General features: G+C 39.9%; 1 protein-coding gene across 1 annotated transcript in view; it reads left to right on the forward strand.

Annotated features, from left to right (window-relative positions):
• Window positions 1–1,400: 1,400 nt before the first annotated feature.
• myo1d (myosin 1D) overlaps window positions 1,401–26,906 on the forward strand; it is a 98,010-nt gene continuing 72,504 nt past the window's right edge. Inside the window, exons 1-8 of the mRNA XM_044178726.1 lie at window positions 1,401–1,938; window positions 21,598–21,806; window positions 22,457–22,550; window positions 23,747–23,912; window positions 24,509–24,562; window positions 25,031–25,126; window positions 25,875–25,991; window positions 26,610–26,813. Coding sequence (XP_044034661.1) covers window positions 1,844–1,938; window positions 21,598–21,806; window positions 22,457–22,550; window positions 23,747–23,912; window positions 24,509–24,562; window positions 25,031–25,126; window positions 25,875–25,991; window positions 26,610–26,813 — 1,035 coding nt within the window. The 5' untranslated portion in view covers window positions 1,401–1,843. The remainder of the gene's footprint in view (window positions 1,939–21,597; window positions 21,807–22,456; window positions 22,551–23,746; window positions 23,913–24,508; window positions 24,563–25,030; window positions 25,127–25,874; window positions 25,992–26,609; window positions 26,814–26,906) is intronic.

A 26,906-nucleotide genomic window follows, 5' to 3' on the forward strand; every position in this document is an offset into this window, starting at 1 on the left:
TTGTTAAATGATTCATGAGCCTCACACCAAAGAAAATATATTGCAAGTGTCAAAAAATGAAGCTGGTTATCTAAACATTTTTTTCTCAGGACAGTCAAGATATGAAATGTTAATATTTTATTCATTCCTGGAACAAACAATATATATTTTTTTTAAATCCATGGAATCTGGTAATAAGTTACATGTTCCTCAAAAAAATATGAATACAGTATTTCCATAGGATTCTGGCAGAATATATAGTAAAATATGGTCCTGGTCAGTTTATATTGTATTATTTATTTTATCTAGTTTAGGGCTGAAATCTATCTATCTATCTATCTATCTATCTATCTATCTATCTATCTATCTATCTATCTATCTATCTATCTATCTATCTATCTATCTATCTATCTATCTATCTGTAGTTGGTCAAGGTGGAGCTAAGTTTAAGTTAATATTACTTAATATGTACAGTAACTAGTAACCACAGCTGTCAGATAAATGTAGTGGAATAAAAAGTGCAATATTTCCCTCCATGTTGTGGAGTAAAAGTACCTCAAAGGTGTACAGTACTTGAGTAAGTGGACTTAGTTACTTGAACCACTATCTATCTATCTATCTAGCTATCTATCTATCTATCTATCTATCTATCTATCTATCTATCTATCTATCTGTCTGTAGTTGGTCAAGGTGGAGCTAAGTTTAAGTTAATATTACTTAATATGTACAGTAACTAGTAACCACAGCTGTCAGATAAATGTAGTGGAATAAAAAGTGCAATATTTCTCTCTGATATGTTGTGGAGTAGATGTACTTCAAAGGTGTACAGTACTTGAGTAAGTGGACTTAGTTACTTGAACCACTATCTATCTATCTATCTAGATATCTGTAATATCTAGAACAGGCACTTGCCTCTGTTTTACACAAGGTGGCGCACTAACACCAGTCTGACCCTACTGAATACCTGGTGGCTGTTACTGGTGTTCACTCTCTTGTACAGGAGCTTTATAACAGGAGGCCTCACTCAGATTCTACACGCGTAGATCAAAGGAAATGACATGATCTGATAGTTAAATCAGTAATAGTCAGTGGGTTGATCTGAGAATGATGCAGTCTCTGCATAAAGACTCTCAGTATATTTAGCTGTATTTTTCATTCACATCCCATTGAGAAATTTCTGATGAGCCCTCATTTCTCCTTTTATGGTAACAGAGGGCATCATAAAAGTCTGGCCAAACATGACTTTTTTCCCTCCGAGTGTTTTACAACTTAGAGGTGGCCCCGTCATCGCTGAAATATGTATCAGAAACAGTGGAGCTGTGGTCTCACAAGTATTTACTTTGCAGCTCACACACAGGGCCAGTCTGACCGACACCTCTCCACAGGGCGGGGGGCGCGGCTTGGAGGAGGCGGCTTCAATCCTATTGGTGGACGGTCGGTCTGGACGACAGGAGAGAAACTCCAGGAAAACGGACGGAGCTGGCGCACGGTGTAACGGGACAAGTATACATTTGGGCGTAAAGAGGAAACTTTGTATGGACATGAGGATATTTTGCGCTAATTTGCTATTTCTAATAGAAAAGCCGGACTTATAAGGGGGAAACACGCGTTTGCCATCATTTACATTCACTATTTATAGCTACAGGTTTTTTTTTTAAAACATTTTTTTCGACCTTAATAAACATGACTGAAATTACAGTTTGACTTTGACCGCACGGATGAAAATGCGCATCGAGCACACAGCTGTCCACTGAGGAGAGGAGGCGCTCAGAGAAGCCCGCCAATGGTCACCTTCTGCCGGCACTTCAAAGCAACTTGTTAAAATACTTTTCTCCACGGGCTTCAGTAAGCGAAAGGTAGCAGCATGGCAGAGCACGAGAGCCTGGAGTTTGGAAAAGCAGATTTTGTGCTTCTGGACCATGTGTCTATGGAAGAATTCATGACTAACCTAAAACTCAGGTGAGCCAACCCTGCAGCGGCCATTCACCTTTGTGAAGCCACTGAATGCCTTTATAAGCAGGAGAAAGGTTGAGAGAAAATCACCGAGCCTGGGGACAAATGTCGTATCCTTCTGACATCATTTTAGCCGGAAATGTGTCTACTTGTCATTTTTAGCACCTGTTGCTCATTCAGTCTAGTTTTCTCTTTAAAATGTTCAGCATTGGCCCCCACTTAAAAGATATGAATGAACAGAACTTGCCAAACAAGCCAGCATGTCATTTATGGAAATTGCACCTGCACTTCTGTTCGAAGTTTCACTGACTGCATTCATTTGATGCCTTCTTTCGATCAAACCGGTAATTCCCTTAGAAAAATGAGACTCCACCCAGGCTGCAGACACACAGTAGGCTGCACAGTTTGATCCGGGTTCTATCAGCTGTGTTGTCGATGGCTCAGTGTCAAGCATGATGTCAAGCATAGTTTGTGAATGAAGAGAGCTGTGTGGCTCCTCATCTCCTTTCCTCACCTCTGCCATCTGTAATGAAAATGTAAACTGATCTCTGATGTCAGTTTGAGAGAGCTTTTAGTGAGTTCCTCAGCAGAACTTGGTGGTTGTGGATAGTCATGGTGCTGTAGATGTCAAAAGGAGATCATTAGTGGAACTTTGTACAGTAGGAAACTTGTTTTATCAAACTTGATTGCAATAAGTGAAAGTTGCCTTATTAGTGGGTCTTTGATACACACACACAACGGCAGGTGATAGAACAGTAGCCTATCTGATAACACAAGCATAAGTTATGGTGTAATATTAACACCATTAAAAGTAAGTTATTGTTTGAAGAAAAATGGTCTGAAAACATCCTGTCAAAACCTAATTTAAGTACATTTTTTGCATAGAAAACAAAAATATGTCCCTGAATCGTATATAACATACAAGTCAAAGATCTTTTAGGAACTGGTATTAGTCGTCTAGAAGTTTGCAGATTTAAAAAGATTCGGGAGGAAAACGGACTGCGTGAGCTGTTTTGATTTGTGGAAATTGAGTAATTTTTTTTCTCTGTGGTATGCGGTGACTTAATGATGAAATGGCTTGACAAAACCACGAAATATTCAGGTCCACAGATGATCACAAAGTGGAAGGGAATTGGAATTTTGATATGTAAGTAAAGAAGGCAAAATGGACTATTGAATTAGTAATTTCTTTGATTTTTCAATGTTATCAGTAGATAAAACTTTATTGATCCTCAGAGGGGAAACTTCCTCATCATTATCTCTGCCAGCAGTGCTATATCGTAGAATAAATAGTGGGAGGATTTTAAGGATGCAGGTTTCTCCTGTTGGCTGGTAGGCTGCATGGTTTCCCTTCTATGGCCAAGTAGAGTGAGCTGCAGAGCTTATTTATACTTACAAGAAGGAATGTCCTCCACACCAAAATGTTAATAATTATTTTTCTGCAATCAGGATGATAAATAAAGACAATCGTACTATTCATCTGCAGTGATTAGTCAATTAATTGATTAGAGTAGATAGACAGAAATCTTTTCGGCAACTATTTGGATAGTTGATTAATGGTTTCAGTCAAACTTTTGATGTATCCATCTTCTTAAAATGTGAGAATTTGCTGCTCCTTGTCTTTTTCAGTACGGTAAATTGAATATCTTTGTGTTTCAGACTGTTGGGCGGACAAAACAAGACATGCGATGATCACCTCGTGCTCTAGGAAATTGTGATGGCCATTTTTCACTGTTTTCTGATGTTTTGTAGACCAAACAATTAGTCGATTGAGAAACAAATCAGCAGATTAATCGATAATGAAAGAAATCATTAGGTGCAGCCCTAAACTTCAATGTGTACATCTGTTTAACTGTATAAATGGATGAGAGACAAGTGTGCATGTTTCATAGAGAACAAGGCAGCTCTGGTTAACAGTGCTTTTATAGCCATACCTCTTAAATTAGATAATCTGCTGTGGGGTGTACAGTAGCTCTGGCAGCCAGGCAAGAAGACCTGAGAGCAACCAGACAGCACCAGGCCTCATTTTCCCTGCTCGCTCCCATTTTCTGTTTGTTTTCCCTCCTGCTAGACAGAGCGGTCCAGAGGTGGTGTGTGCAGATTGTTATTTGTAGAGGGTGTGACCAGCCAGGAGTGCTTCCTTTCTGCTCCTTCCTGTAGTCTGAGGGTGTTTGCCTGAGTGGAAGTGGACCACTTGAAGGAGGGATCCAGAGGGCATGAGGCAGCTAATGGTCTCCATTTTTCCTGGTACAGTTTTCCAAAACAAGTAGGTCTGGAGCACGTCTGTCTCCTGGGTGTATTTTACGCTACATGTGGGAACTGAGCCTCACAGTTGAATGTCTGGCATAATGAAAAAGGCTCGCTGCACACCAAAGCTCAACTCTAGACCCACTTAACAAAATTTATTATTTATTTATTTGAAAATTTTTACATGAACTGGAAGAGCATTTTGTGCGTGCTTCAGGCTCAGGCTTCCGGCTCATTGAGAAGCACACATTATTCGCTCCTCCAGAACTTTTAAAAATCCCCAAATATTTTTATTTGAAGTGGATCAAAAGCTGAGCTTTGGTTTGCCTCCAACCTTCATTTAGTGACTCTCCCATTGCCTAACTTTGACTGGCACCCAACTGAATTACACTGCTATGCAGGGGATTTCTACTTCAAAAAATGCTTGCCATGTTGAGTAGGCAATCAAGTCCCCAAGTGGCTGCATGTGCAGCATGATTTGGAAAAGATTGCTCGTTTCCCCCCTCTGTGTGGCAGGACATGGTTGTTCAAGTTGACATTCACTTTGTTTGACTTGAGCTTGAACTGTGTGGCCTGTTCCAGAGAGCCTCCCAGTCTCTAAATAGAGCCCAGCAGATGCCAGTCTCTTTGTAGAGATGTCTGGTAGGATAAAAGTTCAAGCCAAATTCCTGAAGGGTCTTGGGAATTTCTCCTGATTTGACCAGTCAGCAGATAAGACTTCTTGGACCAAAACTGTGCGGCACAGCCCACTGAACCAATGTGTGTTTAGTAAGAGAATCAACTGATAAGTGATTAAAAATGACTCATGACGAGTTACAGACTGAAGGGAATTATAGGATCAAAAGACTTTTTTTTTTTTAAACTGTGATTTCTCCCTCCTTCTCTAAACTGATATCTAATTGATGCTCATAGGGATGCCACAAGTCAGGCATATTGTAGCTAGAGTTCCCCTACAAAAGACAGGGATTGAGTGTCTTTCTCAAGAGCTCCTCAGCAGGATGGATGCCATGAGGGCTTGAACTTAGATCCCCTGTCATTTTTATCTACCTTAAACTGTCTAAATATAAATGAAATACAGATGAAATAATGATTACAGGAAACCATTTCAAACTGACAGTAGTGAGCAAAGCCTCTCTGCATATGGTCCTGTAAGCTTACAGTATGTGTGCGTATGTATCCCACCAGCCAGGCACAGCTTTACTGCAGCTAAATGTCTTTATAAGGCAGAGTTGTTTTGTCCCTTGGATCCCAGGAAAAAAACATTCCTGCAAAACTGCTTTGTGTTTCCCAAATAAATATGGAAGGATTTTTAAAATTCTTCTTCCAAATGGGTGTCTGATATTCCACATTTAAAAAAACTGACTGCACTACACAATGTAAACTCACTTTTTTTATCTGTTTTTGTGCAGATGAATGAAAATTGATCAAGAAAAACTTGACAGGGTCTGAGTTTCACAGGACTGGATGTTTGTTTTAATCTTGTTGGAGTACACGGCGGGTGGGGCTTACATCCTGTAGCAAAACACAATCAGAGCCCAAATATGTGCACCATTTGGAAGTTAGCCTAATACATAACACAGATTGAATTGCCCAGATGTGGTATGCACCACTATCTGGTACAAATATGTTCAACCAGAGGCTAAGAATTCTTAGCTCAGGACCGTACCTTTCTTGTGTTTTTCCAGTGAGCTAGAGATAATAAGTTTCAAGATTTCTCTCTATAGAATATCGTGTCTGAATAAGTGAAAATATTGTGCTGAAATTCGGAAATCGCCTGCTTGTTTGACTGTTTGAACTGCTCAGAGTGATTTGACCTTTGAACCCATCTATGGGGAGCTAAAGAAGACTTGGAACAGGAAGTCTCCAATAAAATGGAGCAGGCCAATGAAGCAGGAAGGCTGGCATTTCCCCTTGCCTTTGCTCCTCACATTTCATTGTTTCCTGCAGCTCCTCTTCCTACGTTGGGAATCCTATGTGCAGACAGGCACATGTATTTGAGATTCAAAATTGTGGGAAATGTAGCACTGACATATGCTATTACGAGTTACATAAATCACAATGCAAGTCTTTCAAGTTAAAGTTGTCACTATTTCTGGTGTTTCCTGGTTTTGACCATGAAATTACTTTGCAAATTATTTTCATCTGCTGTTTAAGGAACATTGGGTCTCCTGTTTTAACTGCAGGTAGACCAGAAGAGCTGTGGTGCAGAAAAGGGACAACCCGACTCTTTCTCTCTTTCTCTTGCAGAATAAACAGACAGATCAAAGTACCTATGTGGCTCAGGTAGAGTAAGGCTTGCCGGGGAGAAAAATCCAAGGTCAAGGGTCAGACTTTGTACTCCTCCAGCGAGAAATGGTTCAGTAAACAGGTCTGTGTTTCTTTTCAGTGAAAACACAGGTGATAGTGGAAACCTTTTTTATGTCCCAACATATGTTTATATGTCGTAGGCTCCTTTTTAAAGTTAAAAGTATTGGCTTTGGTCATAGAAACATTTTTAGCCCATGGTCCTTTCCTTAGCAAGAGCTCACATATTTGCTTTTTTTCATGCTTTTGTTCATTCCTTAGCAATGAAACCAAAGTCCATGTGCAGAACACACAGTTCTGGCCGACATGTTCGTGCTCTGCCACAAAGATGAAAATGGATGTTACTGTGCAGCAAATGCCTCCAAGAATATTTAATCCCAACCTGCTTATTAAAGTTTTTTCCTCTTAGCGGCGGTCAGTGACTGGAAGAGAAATATTTATAGATGAATGCTAAGATAGACAGTGTTTTCCTGTTAGCTTCCTGCTCATTTGCCCAGTATCTCTTGCCCTTGTCTAGACCAGCGGTGAGGGAGTGCAATGTCAATTACAATCATAGGCTTAAAGGTGCAGGATCTGAGGCAGATGGTAGACCAATTGCACCAGTAAAATACGCTTCTTTTATGTTTCAGTTGTCAAAACTTAATGAAAACCTTATGCAAGGGTTGCTTCAGTGCCTCAGACTGACATTCCCAGGAGATTTCTTGCTAATCATGAAGAAAAATAGTCTCCCCTGAACTGACAGATTCATAGAAAGCTTTTTGAGAACTGCCTCATAGGCCTGCTCCCCTGCAATTCAGCAGTGAAAAGTCCAGTCTCGCCACAAGAATTTCCATACAACCGTCTGTAATCTGAAACACATTATCGTCTTTACATAAACAGGGGCTGTGCTTGTGTAGCTTTATTCCCCTCTAAAATAAGTTCCCCAGCTCTCAGAGACGTCTCATTTGTGGACTGCCTGAGTTGGCAGGCGGGGTTGGGAGCAGGCCGTTTAGCGCAAGCTTTCACCAGTTTTTATTCTTTTTTTAGTGCCTTTGTGTCATAGTTTCTTGCCATTTCATTTGATCACTGCCTTTCACCATTTTCTCTTATAACTTTATTCCTCTTATATGATGTACTAGGTGTGTCTTGTGTATACATAGTATGTTTCATGACTGATTTTAAGTTACAATAAGAATGAGATGTGGGGTTTACTAAGACTGGGTATCAAACCTCAGTATTTCTTGAGTACTGACCCAAATGTGTTCGTGGCATCAAGTATAAAAGTATCGTAAAGTCAAGTATCAAAAATTGGCATCAAATGCTTGGTCAGATTATTGTCTCGCTGCACACTGTTCCTCTAGTGATGTCACTTGAGTCAGTGTCAGTTGGGGCTGAAGACTACAAGTGTGAAAATAAATATATATATATATATATATATATATATATATATATATATATATATATATATATATATATATATATATATATATATATATATGGAGTTATAACGAAGAGAGCTTACCAGACCTCTGTAGCTACATTAGCCACTACTAGCATAACACACCCGAATCTCCGACTGAACTGTCACTGGTCGAGTTGCATTATGGGTAATGTAGGCGCAGTTTTTGACAAGGAAGAGGAATGCATGGAATAAAAGACTATCTCTGGTTCTGCTGCATCAGTTTTCATACTTTTTGATATTTGACGCTTTTAACTGTCCAGCGTGAGTCCAACAGTGTTAGAGAAGTGAGATGTTAAATCTTTTAAATAATAATTAAAGGGGTTTCGTTAAAAAAAAGGTTAGGTTTGTACTCCTCAAACTAAGGTATTTTTAAAAAGTTGTTTTGGTTTCAGTACTAAAACTCAGGTATAGTATTACCACCGGTATTGTAAAATTTCAACTGATACCTACCAGTGTGGACGACTGAGATGAAATGGTCTTCATCTGTGTGGAAATTTAAGGTTTGAGTCTCTGAGGATTTAATGTTGTTAGGTGTCACATTAAAGCTCATGGCACATGGCTCATGATTTAACAACTAACCACACCCTCTGTCTGCTACATTACCCCCAGACACAACTTCCCAGAAGCCTTGTTCTCCGGCCCACACACACACGAGACATGATGCATTCATGCGACACTCTTATCTCCTCTCTGAGCCTCATTCACTGTAATGAGTGTTACATTTTTCAGGAATCCATTTGCATGGTGTTGTGTTTGGGAATCCCTAATAATGCATGTGACTCCGATGGCTGATGTTGCGTGTGTGTGTGTGTGTGTGTCTGAGAGAGAGCATACGGGCGTTTTCTTTGTGTATGTTTGTGTGTCCTAGGTGACTGTGATATCATCATCCTCTGCTTCCCCCAGTGTTGTATTGTTCTCTTGTCCACCTGTTGGAGCTGTGCCCTGAGCCGCGGCAGGGGTGGAACAGCTTTCTCACTTTCACAGCCAGCGCCTTAGATCACTTCACAGTCACACACACACACACACACACACACACACACACACACACACACACACACACACACACACACACACACACACACTGGGCTGGATTATTTACTGCCACTATTTAATGCACATTCTTTTCTCTTTAACAATCTTTAGACAGTGGTGGGAAGTAACTAAGTGCATTTATAATTTAGAGGCCCTTGTACTTTACTTGAGTATTTCCATTAAATGCTACTTTATACTTTTACTTCACTACATTTCAGAGATAAATATTGTACTTTTACTGCACTACATTTATCTGACAGCTGCAGCTACTAGTCACTTTTCAAATTAAGATTTTACATTTAAAAAAGACATGATAAACTTTGTTTTTTCTTCATTCCTCCTTCCAAGCTCAAGTTCAAGTTTCTTTAATTGTCATTCCAACCATATCCATATAAAAAATACACATGAATGAAATGTTGTTCCTTGCAAGACCAGGTAATAATAAAATAAGCATAAAATATAAGACGCAAAAACATAAAACACAATTGTATATAAAGTAGTTAAAACTAGCTCCACCATGAGCAGCTACAACAATAAAAGGCTACTTATGCATTAATATTAACAATGTAATAATTTCTGATAATTTATCAGTCACAGGGGCCAAGCTCTTTTACTTTTGATACATTAAGTACATTTTGCTGATAATACTTATGTACGTTTTCGAATGCAACTTTTACATGTATCAGTAGTATTTTTACATTGTCTTTTGGCACTTTTACTTAAGATTTTGAGTTCCACCACTGTCTTTAAAGGGAAAGAGTCTTTGCTCTGTACAGTTAATAATCCCATTGTTTCTATCCCTCTTCATTTTTCCCTCCCACTGTCTATTTTCATGCTGTTATTCTTTGTCCATCTGTCTGTTTTTGTGCTCTTCCCTGCCCTTCTTTTAGCCCTGATAGAAATCATAGTGCTTCCTGAAATAGCATGTTGAGTAATGTCTGGTTCTTTTGGAGAGGTTAATTTCTCATTTTTTTTCTCTCACTCTCTTTTTCTCCAAATCTATCCAGTCATCCCTTTTCATAGCCGAGCCGCCTGTGATTTTTACATCAGCCGCTGCTGGCCAGTGTGTTAAAGCATAAACAGGTTCGGCATCAGGCTAACAGCCAGATCCAAAACCCCCACCATGGCCCCTCCCTTCATTTCTCCTGCTTTCACCAGAAAGCCCTTTCATTGAATTTTGGAAATTTAATCAGACTGGAATCATATTCTCTCTGTGGAAATGCATGTTACAGTAACAGCTTGCTTGTGGTATATATATGTGTGTGTGTGTGTGTGTGTGTGTGTGTGTGGGTGTGGTGGATGGCTGCGATCCCCAGCCAGCAAAGAAAGGAGGGTCAGCCACCTGATCTGCAGCCAGGCTGTTTACACATGGCTCCCATTTCCCCTTAGTATCCAGACCTGCCAGCCTTATGGCAACATCCTGTAGTGTGAATGGGAGAAACGCATGCTGTAAAGTACTATTCAAGCGTGGCCGTATGGCTTTGTCTTTGAGTGTTCTTGTTGTGCTGTTTCCACTACTTGAAAAGGGTTGTTTTTGAAGTCCTGCAGTGTGCATGCTGGATAGATGTAACTTAAGCTAAATCATTTCCTGTCTATGAAAAGTCTAACTCCACTTGAGCTACACCAGGCTGAACACAGCCAGGTCTATCTCTATGTACTGGATGCAGAGGTGAGTTGTTGTTGTGGAATCTGACCTGGGACTGACTTCTGTAGAACGATGTGAAGCAGGTTAAAAAGGCTTCTTCAAAGCTGGTGAAATGGATGTGGAAATGCTGCTGTAACCCGTCTGTAAAGTGCGTATATGAAGTTGGGTTATCATCAGGAAAGTGTGACAGTCATACTACTACTAGAAGCATCTTGAATCCTGAACTGGGTGAAACGGTTGAAATCAATATCACAGTATTAATATCAGTTTTCAATATCGATTATATGTCACGGTATGTGTGAAAAATCAAATGTATAATAATCATTTTAATGTTCAGTGCAGTGAATCGTGTTCACCTGCAGGTATTGCATCTAACAAAACTACATGTAAACAACAAAAATATTTTGATGCTATTTGGCATTTGTACTGTTATAACCATTAAATGCATTTACACATAAGTTACCTCTCTACATACAGTGTGTATGTGTGTATATATATTTTAATGAATGTAAATGTGTGTGTGTGTGTGTGTGTGTGTCTAGGTCACTCACTGTCCCTCAGGTTGTGTCATGTTGATACATATTAGGCAGGAATATCTGCTCTGTCTCCTTCTCCTAGGAGTATTTTTTAACTTTGAGAGGTCATTGAGCTCTTTGGAATCTGAGATTACAGAGTTGAACTTGTAAACGTTCCTTATCTCATTGAATGTTCATTGTAGGAGGAAGTGCATCTCTGTCTCAACCTCACCTGTCAAACAGTGACCACATATTCTGTTTTCTTTTGGTTGCCAGGAGTTTTTGTGTCTTCCTTTTTCCCCTTGCCAGTTTGTGGTCACTGAGCCTGCACTTGGTTAGGATCCGTCTCTGCTTTCGGTCTCTGACAGTAGAGAGATAGTCTGCCAGTTCATCATCTCTTTTTAGGGCCAGATAACATTCTGATCTACTTTGGCTTTTAGTTTCTTCTTTTGTTCCAAATAGGTTTCTTCACATTGTGTTATTATTTGGTTTACTCTGATTGACCAGTCTCACGACAGCACTGCTTTCCAAACACCAGAGTGTGAGGGGGGGCAGTTAGTCTCAGCACCAACTGAGAGACAACTGACTTTTTTCTGGGCTCAGCTCTTGGGTTTGAAGAGCTTTGGAATAGAGAGTGTCTAGGGGGCAGGATTTAAGGTGATTAAAACATTTGAGCGCTCTTTTGAAAGTTAATTATTAGCGGGTCTCTGCCTAATTCTGCTCTACATGCATTTGTTGATTTTTCTGTGTACATGTAAAATGTACAGATTCTGTTGGATGTTTGTCCCAACGGGTGTATAGCTATGGTGACTGAGTGGACCCCATACTTCACTACCATACAGCGCAATGAGCTGGATGACACTGTCAAATATTTTAAGCCAGATTTTAACTGGAATTTGGAAAAAATTTATAAAATATTCTCTTAATAGCATTTAGAGCTCTTCGAGCTTTGTCTTTTAGTGCATTCACTGCCATGTTGAAACTCCCTGATGCTGATGATGATTCTGTCTCTCTCTTCTAATTCGATAACATTATATCATTTACTCTCAGACAGAGGGCAAGAAAGTGGGACACAGTTCTGTGTTCAGACCGGATCCATTAGCTATAGATGATGGAAGATTTTGCCTGTGTCATCAGGACATGTGTAATTGTCTTAAGATACTGTATCACACAGTTTTGTCTATGTTTAGTGTGAGTATTGCAAGAAGTCTTGTATGAAAGTCTTACATAATCTGTCTCCTTGCTTCACCCAGCTGTGCAGTTCAGTGCAGGCCAGCTGTGCTGGTAGCAGGGAAACTACCTCTTAAGATTTTGGGAGAAGATAGATGTGGGCCTTAAGGAGGGTGTGTATGTTATGTGTTGATGGGCTGGGCTGTGTCTCCTACAGTCAGTCTGGGAGCTGCTGTTTAGCACTAAGCAGGCTTTACAAAGCAGCGGAAAATCCCCTAATGCAGAGCCCAGATGTCTGAAGCCTGCAGACCGTGAAGGAGGCCTCTGTCATACATACGAGAGTGGAGTAGAGGAGAGAGGTGAAGTAGAGCAACACTTTTGACTCATTTCTGGTGGGTCCCCAAAATGAAATCTACAGTAATATGCCTGGTGTGATGTTAAACCTCAACTTTGTCGTACAGCAGAGTTGATCTTTATTAGCCACTAAGGAGCAATAGCTGTCATAGAGAATTGATAAATGGACAGCTGTTTATCCCATAATACGCAATGACAAGCATAGTTTACCCATTAATCAACAAGAACTACGCTTCATCTTAACTGCCTCCATGAGCTGTGTGTCACAGCCGCTACTGTTATCCATCTTGGCCAAATCAGCGGGCTAAAGTACAATAACTTAACTTCTCGTCTTTCTAACACCAGCATGCACCTGTCCCGTTCACCTCACGCAGTATCTTTGTCTCGCGTCTCTCCCTCCGCACCGCCTCACAGGATAGGAGAGCAGATAAAACATTGTTCTGATACAAAAGAAATATATTTCTCTGACTTGCTTTTTTTAATGAGAAATACTGGATAGTTTTTTAATTATTCAAATGAAATAATCAAACAAAAGGAAAATCTCTTTGATGGAACTGTTCACAAGTCATAGATAAATGCAGCGTTAAATGGCGGGTCGCAAGTAGACTTTTGCTTCCTTTTTAGGGGTCATAAGGCAAAAAGTTAGGGAACCTCTTGTTTTAAACAATAGCGTGCTTCCAGCTTTGTGGCAAAAGTTTGGGGAAGGCCCTTTCCTGTTTTAACATGACAATGTGCATGAAGCCAGGTCCATTTAAGAAATGGTTTTTCCAGTTTGGTGTGGTTTTCCCAGTTCGACTGGTCTGCACAGAGCCCTGACCTTTGGGATGAACTGGATTGCCGACTGTGAGCCAGACCTGATCACCCAACATCAGTGTTGCTCTTGTGGCTGAATGGGAGCAAATCCCTGCAGCCAGGTTCAACAGGAAAGCCTGAAACCAGAAGAGTGGAGGCTGTAATAGCAGCACATTAATGTCCATGGTTTTGGAAAGAGATCACATATGGGTGTAAAGTTAGGGTGTCCACATACTTGTGGCCAGGTTGTGTATACAAGTTAGAACGATTGCTGATAACTGTTGTCCACTCAGAGCTATCATCGCTTATCATTGCATCCATCTGCCAAACTGCCTAATCCAGTTCCTGGACTCTACTTATCTTTCTCATCGTCAGTGAGTTTATTTGCTGTGTATGAACTCTTTACCCTAACAGCAGAATAATTTAATTACTCCAGAAAGACAAGTCAAAAAGAAACGATTGTGAAATAATTGCGGTGTAAGATCGATGAATCGAGTCCTCACTTTTGTTTCTGTTCATCTGTCACAAGGAATGTTTTGCTCTAAATGTACAGCATGTGCTAAATCTGTCATGGGCTTTGCATTATAGAAAGAATAGAATGGACTCCAGCCATACAGATGAGATGAACAATAGCACAGTACCTGCTGCTCTATACCAATTAGTATCCCAGAGCACATGGTGACTTCTTAAAAATTACTTGTTTTATCTGAAACAACAGTCCAAAACCCAAAGATATTCAGTTTACTATCACATATGACATAGAAAAGCATCACATATGAGAAGCTGGAACCAGCAAATGTTTGGCATTACTAAAATGATAATTTGATTATCAAAACGATTCATTTTCTAACGATCGTCTAATCAATTGAATGACTAATCTTTGCAGCTCTTAAAGTATGTGCTAAATCTGTCATCAGCTCTGTGTTACAACATTTAAGAAAGAATAGAACCGACTCCGGTCACGCAGATGAGATGAACAGCAGCAGTGCCTGCTGCTCCGTGAGAAAAGCACTTTCTGAAAGACAAGATGGATGTCCCTTACTCAGCAGCCATGGGGATAAGCCCTAAAGCATACTGCTGTTAGTCTAAACAAGAGCGGTGATGGTAAGGAACTCTGAGATAAAAGTGGAACACACACAGATTATCTCCCTACCCCTCATAATTAAAAGAGTGACCCTGAAGTTCAAACACAGAATGATGACACGTGCTGGCTCAGCTCACGCCAATATGGGCCACAGATTGCACCATACAGTACCAATGTAGGACACAGAACATTTTTTAAAATCAGATTCCTTCATTACTACAACGTTTGGACACAAAAAGTATATTTAAGTCTGGAATAGCTTTCTCTGTAGCCTTTGAATTCTGCTTTTTAGGAAAAAACTGCACCTGCTTGAACTGAACTTTGCTAGCAGACGCTAACAGGCTGATGAAGTTTTTACGATGCATCATAACATACAGTGCTTTTTTTGGAATTGCTCAGAATATGTGCCTTTTATAACTTTTGCAGTGGCTCATGTTGGATCTTGCTGTCTTGCTGAAAGATTGTTATTTTGCGACAAATTTAAGTTAAGTAGAGGCAGACAATCACAAAAATGTCATAATTACGCCAGTGTGTCCAGCCTCAGGGTAGAGTTGTTGTGGGTGGCATCCTCACATCATTATTTTAGTCACATTTACCTCTTAATGAAGTTTTCTTTTGGGGGGGAGAGGGGAGGGATTGTTGGTTAGAAAATGTCATAAATCGCTCCTGCTCCTCCCTAAGTTAACCATAAAAAAAGTCCCACCCAAACAAGATTGGAGACAGTGGTTGTGCTTGGCTTTGCTCTGTAATTCACATTTGAGGGGATTGTGTGTGTATGTGTATACATGTTGTAGGTTTGTCAGTGTGTGTGTGTGTGTGTGTGTGTGGCATTAGGGTTCCTCTGGTATTTTTGGGGCAGACAAAGTTCTGTGAACATTGGTCACATTACTCCTGTGTTTTTGCGTAAGACAAAAGTGAAGTCCCTTTTTAACATATTTGTCGTCTGTTTCTGGTTTTGTGTGAGTTACAAAGGTTCAGCAGGACCAGAGTGCCAGGCTCCTTGTTCATCTAGCTCCAGCTACCCATGACTTGCTATGCTAACATTAGCTAGTTGACCTACTGGGAGCTTGAGTTGTTTATGGGTGCTGAGTCGTAACATTTAGTGAGAGGGAGTATGCATTTTATGTGAGTGACAAAGAAGAAACTCCCTGCATTCCGTTTTTCCTCATGGGTCAGCTTCAACTTTGGCCGTGGGGCTTGTTAGTAGTAATGCGGAGATGGTGCTAGTGGCTATGTGCCGCGGCCCATCTCTCTATCATGTTCTACCATTAACTATTAACACCCAGCAGGAAATACGTACTACAGTAAACTGTGAAAGAACCAAAAAGATTCTGCACACTAAAATTGAATGAACTAAATAAAGTGAGTACAAGTGATCAACATTGTGTGGGATTTTGTGGCTCTGTAACTATTAACACCCAGAAAAAATCAGAATATGAATGGGTGCATAGAATCTAAGAGACACAGACACTTGAAACAACCAACCTGCTTTTGTCTATGGTGTTTTCAGTGTATTTGATGTTAGTTCTTTTGCAGAATCCATCAAAGCTGCAGTAAACAGTATAGTTCACTGTCCGGTTTGTTAGGATTGATGTAAATTCCAGGCGATCATAGCGTGAAGTTATTTTACTATATTTAGCACTGACTGTACACAAATCATCAGAGGTCCTACAATTTGTGTTTGCTGCTTGCACGTACGATCTTCTTCCTACCTCTTTCTCTTCATGCCTACTCTACCTCTTTTTTCTGTCTCCGTCTCTGTCTGTCTCTCTCTCATTTCCTGGCAGCTCTTGGGAGGGGTCCTTTTGGAAACAGATCACATGGCTGCAGGTCAGACCAGTTTAGACACACTTCCCTTCACAGCTGGACAGAGAGAAAGATGAAGGGGGAAACGGAAGATGATGTAGAGGGAGTTGCACTATTACACCTGAGGGTTCATGGACTATCAACCCTCCCTTCCAGTTTTATGTACTTTCAAACTTTAATTCTCTTAAAACTCATATCTCAAACTTTCTCTAACCAGTGGCTTCAGATGGGTCACTGCCCGATTCAGTCTGAAAATTCAAAAACAAACAGACAGATGACTGTGTTACCAAATTTAAATCTGATTCAGTGTCCATGCACAAATAGCATTACTATGAGACTACTGTGACCCATAAGGTTCTCTAATCTCTGTCCTGTGTGTCCATTTAAATCCTCCTAAATGAGAGTGGAGCAGATGGATCATCCGACCCTGTGTCTCAGTTGACACGCTCCAGCTGATTGATTTTTCTCTTCTCATCAGAACTCATTCCCCATTAAAGGATGATAGGCACAAACATGACTCGTAGATACTATATATAAACTCAGAGGTGGGAAAAGAGGGCACCTCTGGGCCTTTCACTGATTCAAACTCTGCCTGTGTTGTTCTGAACTGTGCAGCTTCACAAAGAACGGTCATGATGTTGGATGGTTTGATTGTGGTTTGTTTGTCCAGTGTGTAATGTTTTGTTATTGGGTGGGAAAATCAAAACCACAATGCCAGACTGAAACTCCCAATAATAATATTCAAAAAATATCTTATGACGTATGCTTGAATGAAGTCATTATTTTTGCTGAACCCCATGTCATTTTTGAAACGGAATATAGCAATTTTGCTAATCTTACAATAAACAATATCTCTGTAAATCATTTGGGAAAAGTCTAACTCATTCCCATGGTAGCAATACGTCTCTACCTGTCACCTTGTGACATGGACCTAATAGGACCGACGTGCTGTAACAGCTGCATTTATTGCTGTTATGTGACTGTACAAATGATAACCGTAATCCTCAGAGGCTGTTTAAATATCAGACAAGTTCGACCTAAATTGAGTCGGATATTTATGAAGACATTTTAGTTGAATTAACTTTATTGTCATTACAGCAAAAGTTAAGAAGTTACCTTGGTGAGCTCGTAGGGCAGCAGGACAGAAAGGACAACATTCGACACTGTGACTGTGAAGGCCTTAGCATATAAATCACTGCTGCTTATTGATTTATAGCACTGCCCACAATGGTATATTACAAGCAAATATTCTTAAGCGATAGCTACCTCGGTATTAACGCTATAGCAAAATGTCTACATCTCCTCATATCATTCAATATGACTGGAATGTTAATATATTGCATTTGAACAGTATTGCGAAGTGTTTATAACTCTTTTGTTTAGGTTGGTGCACATGTTCGTTTCCTAGAACACCCTCTTTGGAACCAGCTCAGTGTCCAGTATGGAAAATACCTGTAGATGTTTTCATTATGGATAGCAGACCCGTCACCTTCATTCTATGCATACCCAGCTGGGACTTCAGATGCACCCCCCCCCCCGTCATGTAAACCATTGTTGACAATCCCCCAGACGCTATTGTACATGTGCGTTAAGTGGGCAGCTCGCTGTGTTGGCCCATGTAGGGGGAGACGGAGGGCCTGTCTCAGACAAAGACCTCCGATTGACATCGGAACAATGGAGCGGGCACACAGCAGCCTCCTGACTGAGGGGAGGGAGGGCACAATGGGTCTTTTTCTGTAGCACCAGGGGAGGAAGAGCCGGCATGTTAGCTTAGCTGCTTAGAGAAACTATAGTGATCCTGCCAGTGTGTTTGCAAGTTTTAACTTGTAATATACAAATAAATTATGAATCATTTACATTTTTGCTGACCATTTTTGAATATATACTACAGAGATTTTTGGTATTGGTTTCCATGTATTTGTTTAACTTGAAATCTACTTGTAATCTTGTATTTTGTAATCACAGTGAACATCAAACCTGCAACGAATTACATCACTGTTGAATGTTACATTAAAGGATAGGTTCGCGATTTCTCAAGGCTGTCTTAGTCAGGTTGCTCATATGAACATTAAAACAGGTTTTTCATACTGACCATTAAGATATCCCTTTGTAATGCGCTTCCAATGTAAGTGATGGGGAACAAAATCCACAGTCCTCATTCTGTGTAAAAATGTATTCAAAAGTGTATATAAAGTTAATATCAGGCCTCAGCAGTCTGCATCAGTCAAAATAAGTGGAGATCTGAACCTGTCCTTTAAGTGAAGACTTTTCAAATCAGTCTCCACTGATTTGAAAAGTCTTCACTTAAGTCCTCATAATGTAACAATTATGTAACACTGACAACAAGTAATGCAGACTTGAAAGTTTAAAAGTCTTGCACTTGACTTTCAGAAATCAATGGAAACCAATGGCTGCCTGAAATAGTAGGAAAAGTTCACATTTTTAAAACACAGCTGCATAATTGTGTAAGTGTACATTATTTGTGGTAAGTGGGCTTAAACATGCAAAACCCTCCAATGGTCATTGATTAAACTGTTTAAATTCTGGCAGTTGGGAAAGTATCGTTTCTATCTTCGGATAGAAATTAGCATTATTTCACACTCGTCCCACCCTGCCCAGGACACATGAGCATCCCATGTCACTGTCAGCCAGTCGTGCCAGTTTGTGCATGGCCTGACATACAGTATGAATACTCGCACACAAATCTGAACACACAAGGATGAGCTAATCCAAGCATGTGCTCTTCTGTAATGTGTTAAGTGCATACCGTTGTGGTAAAGCTTTGTCGTTTCAAAATACTGCGTGAACAAACTGTAGTGCATGTAATCCCGTCCCACAGCATTGTGTTGTTTACTCACCCTCGTCACTGTCAAGGTAGTCTGAAAGCCCTACTTACTTGCACATTGCCCTACTCTCTTATTCCCTGTTTTGTTTGTGGTTGTAGAAAAATGACCATACACCATCAGAAATACTTTATTGATCCCCCGAGGGGAATCTCTTTCGTTACAGCAACATGCAAGTTACTTTACTGTCATGACACTGTTAGTGTTGATACTTTTTAAAAGTTTAGAGAAGATAAGATGGATTGAAAAGGCCAAGGCTCATATCTATTTAAAACGTCAAGGTTTAGTAAACACGAACAAGACGAGTGTCATGTCTGTCAACAGCCTCACCTGTTTTGGTTAATGCTGACAAAAATTGTGCTCATTGCAGCAACATCAAAGCATAACATTCTTCAGTGCTTGGTTTGTAGTTCTTCCAGTCAGCATTTTAGTTTAAAATATGAGTGCTTGATTGAGTTTATCTGGCAACTGCATCAAACCCACTATCACAAAGACTTTACAAAGGCCTATTAGGACTGATTTGGAATAAAATGCTTTTGGCCTTGTTTGCAAGGCTGCGGCACAGGTTTGGCAGCTGTGAAGAAAGAGGCCATTCTTCTGTTGAGAGAAACTAGGATCCTAGCCCTGTTTGGAGAGGAAGGAAGTCAGGCAGGCGGCCTGGGGCAGAGAGAGAGAGAAGCCGAGCGAGCGAGAGAGAGATAGAAAGATTGTGAGTGAGTGAGAGAGAAGAGCTCAGAAAGTTAGAGCGAGATAGAACAACAATACACAGTATCTCCAAAAGTGTGTGGAAACCAGAACATTACACCATATTATAACAATAATAATAATAATAATAATAATAGCACTTATCAAAATCAGAAATTACGAAGTGCTTCACAAGGACAAGGGGGGAAAGAAGAAAAACATATCATATATCATATGTCAATGCAGACAGGTGTGATTATTGATCATTTCATTCCATAACCATGGGCATTAGTCTGCTGCTACGACAGCCTCCACTGTTCTGGTTTCAGTCTCTCTACCAGATTTTGGAACCTGGCTGCAGGGATTTGCTCCCATTCAGCCACAAGAGCATCAATGAGCTCCAACACCGATGTTGGGTGATCAGGTCTGGCTCACAGTCGCCGATCCAGTTCATCCCAAAGGTGTTGGATGGGGTTGAGGTCAGGGCTCTGTGCAGGCCAGTCACGTTTTTCCACACCAAACTGGGAAAACCGGAACTGCAGCTGCTTGGTGCATGGGGGTATTGTCATGTTGAAACAGGAAAGGGACAAACACAAACTGTTGCCACAAAGTTGGAAGCACACTATTGTATGCTGTAGCATTAACACAAAAGCATGTGGTCAGAGAGAGAGGAGCAGAAACTGTATAGCTTCCACAACACTTTTATATTGGTGTCTAATTTAGTGACTTCCTTGTTGACGTGTTAGAGGGTGTAAAAAAAAAAAAAACTTCTGTGAGATTGGAACATTCAAAGTTGTGCCCTTGGACAGATGGGGAAACATGAATTAAGTGTCATAATATTTATGGTTTATTTACATTTCAGGAATGTCAGTATCTGATAAACTTGTTTATAATGGCTAATGTTTAGCTTGTTGTCAAGTATTGTGATCTTAATAGATTCCTTACTAAAACACAATTTTTCTTGGTAACAAATTACCATTTTATTCCAGTAAGAAAGGTAATTATTTACTTTTTACTTTTTATTTCCTGCACGATGGGTGTCCCTGAATGACCCTGAGAGTAGGTCTGCTTTCAGCTACACTTTTGATTGATGTTGTAGTTTGTAGGAATTTAATTGGCAGGGGCCTCCTAATACAATGTGGTACTGATTTGATATGTATTGTAATTGTTTAATTATTGCGATTCTTTAATATTGTGATATCCTGTTTTTCAGTCATTTCTGGTTACTTTTTTAATACTGGACTACGCAGAACTCTAGACTGATAGTTAAGATGTTTTAAAGGAGTAGTTGAACATTTAGTTGAACAGAATATTGATACTACTCGCATATTTTACCGTACAGACATGATAGTGGTATCGCCTTAATCCCAGAAAGCAAATATGCCTTTAATCAGAAAAGGCATTGTATCTCCAATGTTTTATGTTAATAATTTTTCCCCAAAAGAAAGCCTTTGGTTAATCTTTTAATGTATGAAGTCCAAAATATTGCCAGATGTTTTAATTGAACTTGGGCAGAGTTGTTTGTTCTTCTCATCCCAGATGTGAGTGCTTATAAATAAAGGAAGTGAATGTGTTGTCTCAGAACTTTCAGTATTGTTTGACCTGCTTTAACACAGAAAGACACAACCATTACACGCTTTAAAAATGCAGAGTAATTCTGAAGCCATAATGGTAAAAAAGAATACATTTTTCTTCCATATCTAATATTTGATTATATTCCTAAATGGCCATTTTGTGTGTGTCCTCAGGTTTGAGAAGGGGAGGATTTACAGCTACATCGGAGAGGTGGTGGTGTCTGTCAATCCTTACCGTGCCATGAACATCTACGGCCGTGACATCGTAGAGCAGTACAAGGGCCGTGAGCTGTACGAGAGGCCGCCCCACCTCTTTGCCATCGCTGACGCTGCTTACAAAGCCATGAAGAGGAGGAACAAAGACACTTGTATTGTCATCTCAGGTAACACAGGAAGCCCCCCCGCATGGGCCAGACAAAAAGCACATAGATGTTTTACTCTGTTGTACATTGAGCAAATGACATGTAACTACAAGTCTGGGATCATATTTTTTCTGAGCAGTTTTTATAAATAAAGTCCCGCTGTAATACTCCATTGTTTTTACTCTTATACTCAGATGTTGTCAGTATGTTAAGTTGAAAATAAAAGCATTAAACGTTAACAAATATTTCGTGTGGTCACAAGCTGTGTGGCAGCATGGAGAAACCATGCAGAGGATGAAGCACCACTCAGTGGTCAGAGGGGGAACTGAGCCCCTCTGAACCCTGATGTCATAAATCCATACCAAGACAGAAACACAGTTTGGTCTAATGATATAATGGTATGGCGGACTGACATATTTTTGTGATACACAGTATGCATTTAAAAAAGAAAATGAGTACGAAACAGAAAAACATCAAATAAATGATGACAAAAAATATCAACTTTATTTTAGTTTTTCAGTGTATACAATTTTGACTGCATTTAAATGTTCACTTTATAAAATCACTTGAGGTTTGGCAGTTTAATTGGCAAAGCAAGCATAGTGCCTCAAAATTATAGACACCAAAAATATTTATTTATTATTATATATTTCTAATATTTTTTATTGCAGGGGAAAGTGGAGCAGGAAAGACAGAAGCCAGCAAGTATATAATGCAATACATTGCTGCTATCACCAATCCCAATCAGAGGGCTGAAGTTGAAAGGTGAGCTGCTGTTATTGACACTGTTACACCTGAACACACTGGAGAATATGGGCACAGGCTTGGTTTGGTGACTAAACAGCAAATATTATCAGATAGGGAGGGGTTCTTTTGTAGATTCCTGTTTTCCATTTGTTATGTATTGTTTTAACCACAAAAACCCATTTATACCTTGCATAGAGGTGTATTTTGCTTATCCACATGAGATACCCGGATACACATGACATTTTAATGTTAAGGTGAAAACTGTGTCCAAAGTCCACCATAGAGTGTATGACAAATGCTCACAATTATTTCTAAAACAGAGTTTCTCAGGCAACAAAAGGTCTTTAACTAATTTTAGTGCCTGACACAGCTACAAGAACTTCATGGCTCATTTTGGATTATTACATCAGTGCAGTGACATTTATTACAGGTCACATTTATTATCTTATCACAGCTATTGTAGTTAAAAGTAGGTCATTGTCATATTTCAAGAATTAATATTGCCCAGTAGTCAAAGTCTCTTCAAGATCATAGTGAGATATAGTTACAGTTCAACAAGGCTTCAGATCATATCATTGATAACTGAGTGTGTGTTCCTGTAGAATAGCCCACACCCACCACACCAGAGGACAAATAGCACCACATTACAGAATAGTTATATTTAAGTCTGTTGAAATTGACCAGATAGATATTAAGAGGAAAGCAAGAGATACGCTTTGATTTACAGTAAACAAAATGTAAGTCAGAGATAAAGATAAGACTTGTGCAGGGAAAATGTTTTAAGGTCAACGTTACAGTTAAATGTTAGTGAATACGAACATGTAGAATCTACTGGCTACGATCCCCCACTGCCTACCGCTACTACGTTCCCTAGATGCAAATGTACACACACGAAACAAACATTAAACACCAGAGAGGATGTAATAGTGTATAATATAGTTTCATAAAATGTAGGTCATCGTGATCTAATTTGGGTCACAGAAAAATTTTTTAAAAGTTGATCTCAAAACCAAGTGGGACTTATTTTCATTTTCTTCTCTGATCTAAAATACTAAGAAGGTATAGAATAGTTTTTGATCTTGGCGTAGTGGCACGTGTGGGTCTACAGATGGGGTTTCTTTAGCACACCGCTTCACATTATGAGTCACTCTTTTTTAACCTGGTTGTACTCAGTCGACTACCTTAACCCATAATATCATCCTGCCTACTCACAGGGTAAAAAACATGCTGCTTAAATCCAACTGCGTCTTGGAGGCCTTCGGGAACGCCAAGACCAACCGCAACGACAACTCCAGCCGCTTCGGCAAGTACATGGACATCAATTTTGACTTCAAGGGAGATCCCATCGGAGGCCACATCAACAACTACCTGCTTGAAAAGGTAAAGGCGTGTCAACTAGTCTCAGAGATGAAACGAAGGGTAGTCATACCTATTACCTGGTGATAGTGAAGTCAATGATTTTTTTTCACTGATTTAGTTCAATAAAGACTGTATTGTAAGTGCAGATACTATTGTACTTGTACTACTGTAGAAGGCAGTTTGTTTCAATTTTATAGTATAGTTAAGTACATTTTGTCATTTTTCTCTTAACGAAGGAAAAAGGTTTCAGCCAAGCAACTGTGCTGATAATTTCCACACAGTACTGTTAGCCATATTTGCATGACGTGATGATAAACAAGATACTGCAGGAAATTAAAAACCCATTCTGCTGCACAGATTAGGTTCATTTGTTGGATCTTGTGAAATACTGGAGAGTTTCCCCCGTTCAGGCTTGCAAAAACTATTCAAATGAAACAATCTGAATTGATATAGCTCCATTTTAAAGGGTCACGAGCCAAAAACATTGGCAACCACTGGCCTAGGCAGTAATAGAGTGACAAAAAACCCTCACATTTTTTTGTTGCTCAGAGAAGTGGCTTTAAGACAGCTGTTATATTACTCTGTCCTGTTTTGTATGTTGCTTTTCCCCCCAACAGTCCAGGGTCATTTTCCAACAGCCAGGAGAGAGGAGCTTTCATTCATATTACCAGGTAGGTGTGTGTGTGTGTGTGTGTGTGTGTGAGCACCTGTGTTTGCATGTGAAGAGGGCATATGTACAGTATGTGTGTGCACGCACACGTTTATTTTGTTTGTTGAGCAAACTGAACTGACCAGCAGGAATATGAATCCATGCAGCATTTCTGAGTCATCAAGACGCCTTTTGTTCCTGCATGTGGGAGTTTAATGAGGTGTAAATGAGGCCACAGTTTGTGTTGGATGTTGAGTGTGAGAGAGTGAAGAGATCTTTTCTATAGATGATTAAATTCAAACATGATGGGCATGCCAGTGACTCAGGCTGCAATATATACATTATATAAGGGTAAACATGTCAGAAATTACAGTTTGCACAATATAAAATAGTTTACTGTATAAAAGCATATCTAGTGAAGTAAAAATACAATAAAGATACGGTATGAAGTGTTGTAAGTAAGGTGTGTGTGTTTTTGTTGCTCCACTAGCTGCTCAGAGGAGCTCCCGATTCCCTGTTGCGCTCTCTTCACATCCAGAAGGACCCGACAGCCTACAACTACATCAAAGTTGGAGGCCAGATTAAGGTAGTCCAAACAGTTAACATACAATTCAACTCAAATAGAAGTGTGTGAAAACCCAGAAAACAAAAGTCTGAGAGAGTGTCAGTGTGATGTTAAGTTTGTTTGCAGAGGAATAAATACAATCAAGCGCACGACTTACAGAAGTGTGTTTCCTCACCACAGTTTACACAGTTGTTGAAACAAACCGCACACAGGTGTAAAGTATCGCATGTAGAGAAAGCATTTCATTAATCATCATGTCTGTTAGTGTACAGAGGAGTGTTTTGTTTTTTTTTAAGGTGTCTTTATTTAGACCTCTGCTGTGTGTTGCCGTCTTTGCATGAGCTTAATGAGAAGGAACAAAACCACTAGACAGCAACAAACAGCCTAACGTCATGGAACACAATACAACCAAACAGCTGGGGTGGCGGTTTGTACACTGTGTGCCTCAGCAGCTTCTATTTTTTATAATGAGACATCACAGTTCAGTTCAGCACCAGTTTGTAATTTAATTAACTGTGGGAATTTGATATCCAGGCTAGATTCATTGGAAGAGAAAGGGAAAGGCTGTGACTCTGTGACAAAACACCCACACAAAATGGTATATAACAAAATTTATATTTTGCTTCAGCAGGAAAATCAACCAACTGTCCAATTTTAGAAAGACAAGATGTTGAAAACATTGCAATGATTGATCCAATCAACGTTAACATTGTTTCCTTTCAGTAATTTGTTGTCATCCTTCTCCAACATTTCTCCTTTCTCTCTCCAGTCTTCCATCAATGATGGGGCTGATTTCAAAGCTGTAGCCGATGCCATGAAAGTGATCGGTTTCACAGGGGATGAGGTTCAGACTGTTTACAAGATCCTGGCCACCATCCTACATCTGGTAATACTCGATAATATCAAATCCCTGCTTATTTCTTACGCCAGCTGTGTTTCAAAATACAGTACATAACAGAACACCCTCCCTTGCCCACTCTACAACACTCCCACCCCCACCCCCTGCTACACACAACTGTGTGTAGACTTTAGTGCCATATTGGCAAAGTGGACCAGGAGTTTATAAGCAGACGTTTATTTTCAGAGGAATTTCCTTATTATTAATTGAAACTTTATTTTTCACATATGTTGAATTGTATGCCTTTTGAAAAATTTCACATTTTTGCAGCTGAACTGCTGTATAAAAGACTGTCTAGGTTACATTAGCAATTGATTGAACAATTGAAAGTGTACCAAGTGAAGACTCCATTCCCCCTGTAATACCAAAGTACAAAATGACATAGTCCTTTCGAGGAAGCTTCCTATTTTGAGAAATACGTCTATTTGCTTTCTTGCCAAGAGTTAGATGAGAGTGCGCTGAATATGGGAACAGACATGAAATTGGTATCGATCTTCTTGTCTAACTCTCGTTAAGAAAGCGAATAAGTGCATTTCCCAAAATGTTGAACTATTCCTTTAACCAAAATGTTATGCAGTAAGGAATAAGCCGTCCTCTCTCTTGTAGGGCAACCTGACGTTCGGGGTGGACGGTGATGTGACCTTGATAGAGAACACAAAGCTGGTATCTGTGATCAGGGAGCTGCTGTCCACCAAAGAAGAAAACGTGGAGAAGGCCCTGCTCTACCGCACTGTGGCCACGGGTCGCGACGTCATCGAAAAACAGCATACGGCACAAGAGGCCAGCTACGGACGGGACGCTCTAGCCAAGGTTATTGCTGGGAAGATAGAAAATTACATGTTGTTGGTCATCTGTCAAGCACTTTCTCTGTAGTGGTCTGCACAAAAAAGGAAAAAACCAACA

Source organism: Siniperca chuatsi, linkage group LG20, assembly GCF_020085105.1.
Source record: "Siniperca chuatsi isolate FFG_IHB_CAS linkage group LG20, ASM2008510v1, whole genome shotgun sequence".
Classification (NCBI taxonomy): domain Eukaryota; kingdom Metazoa; phylum Chordata; class Actinopteri; order Centrarchiformes; family Sinipercidae; genus Siniperca; species Siniperca chuatsi.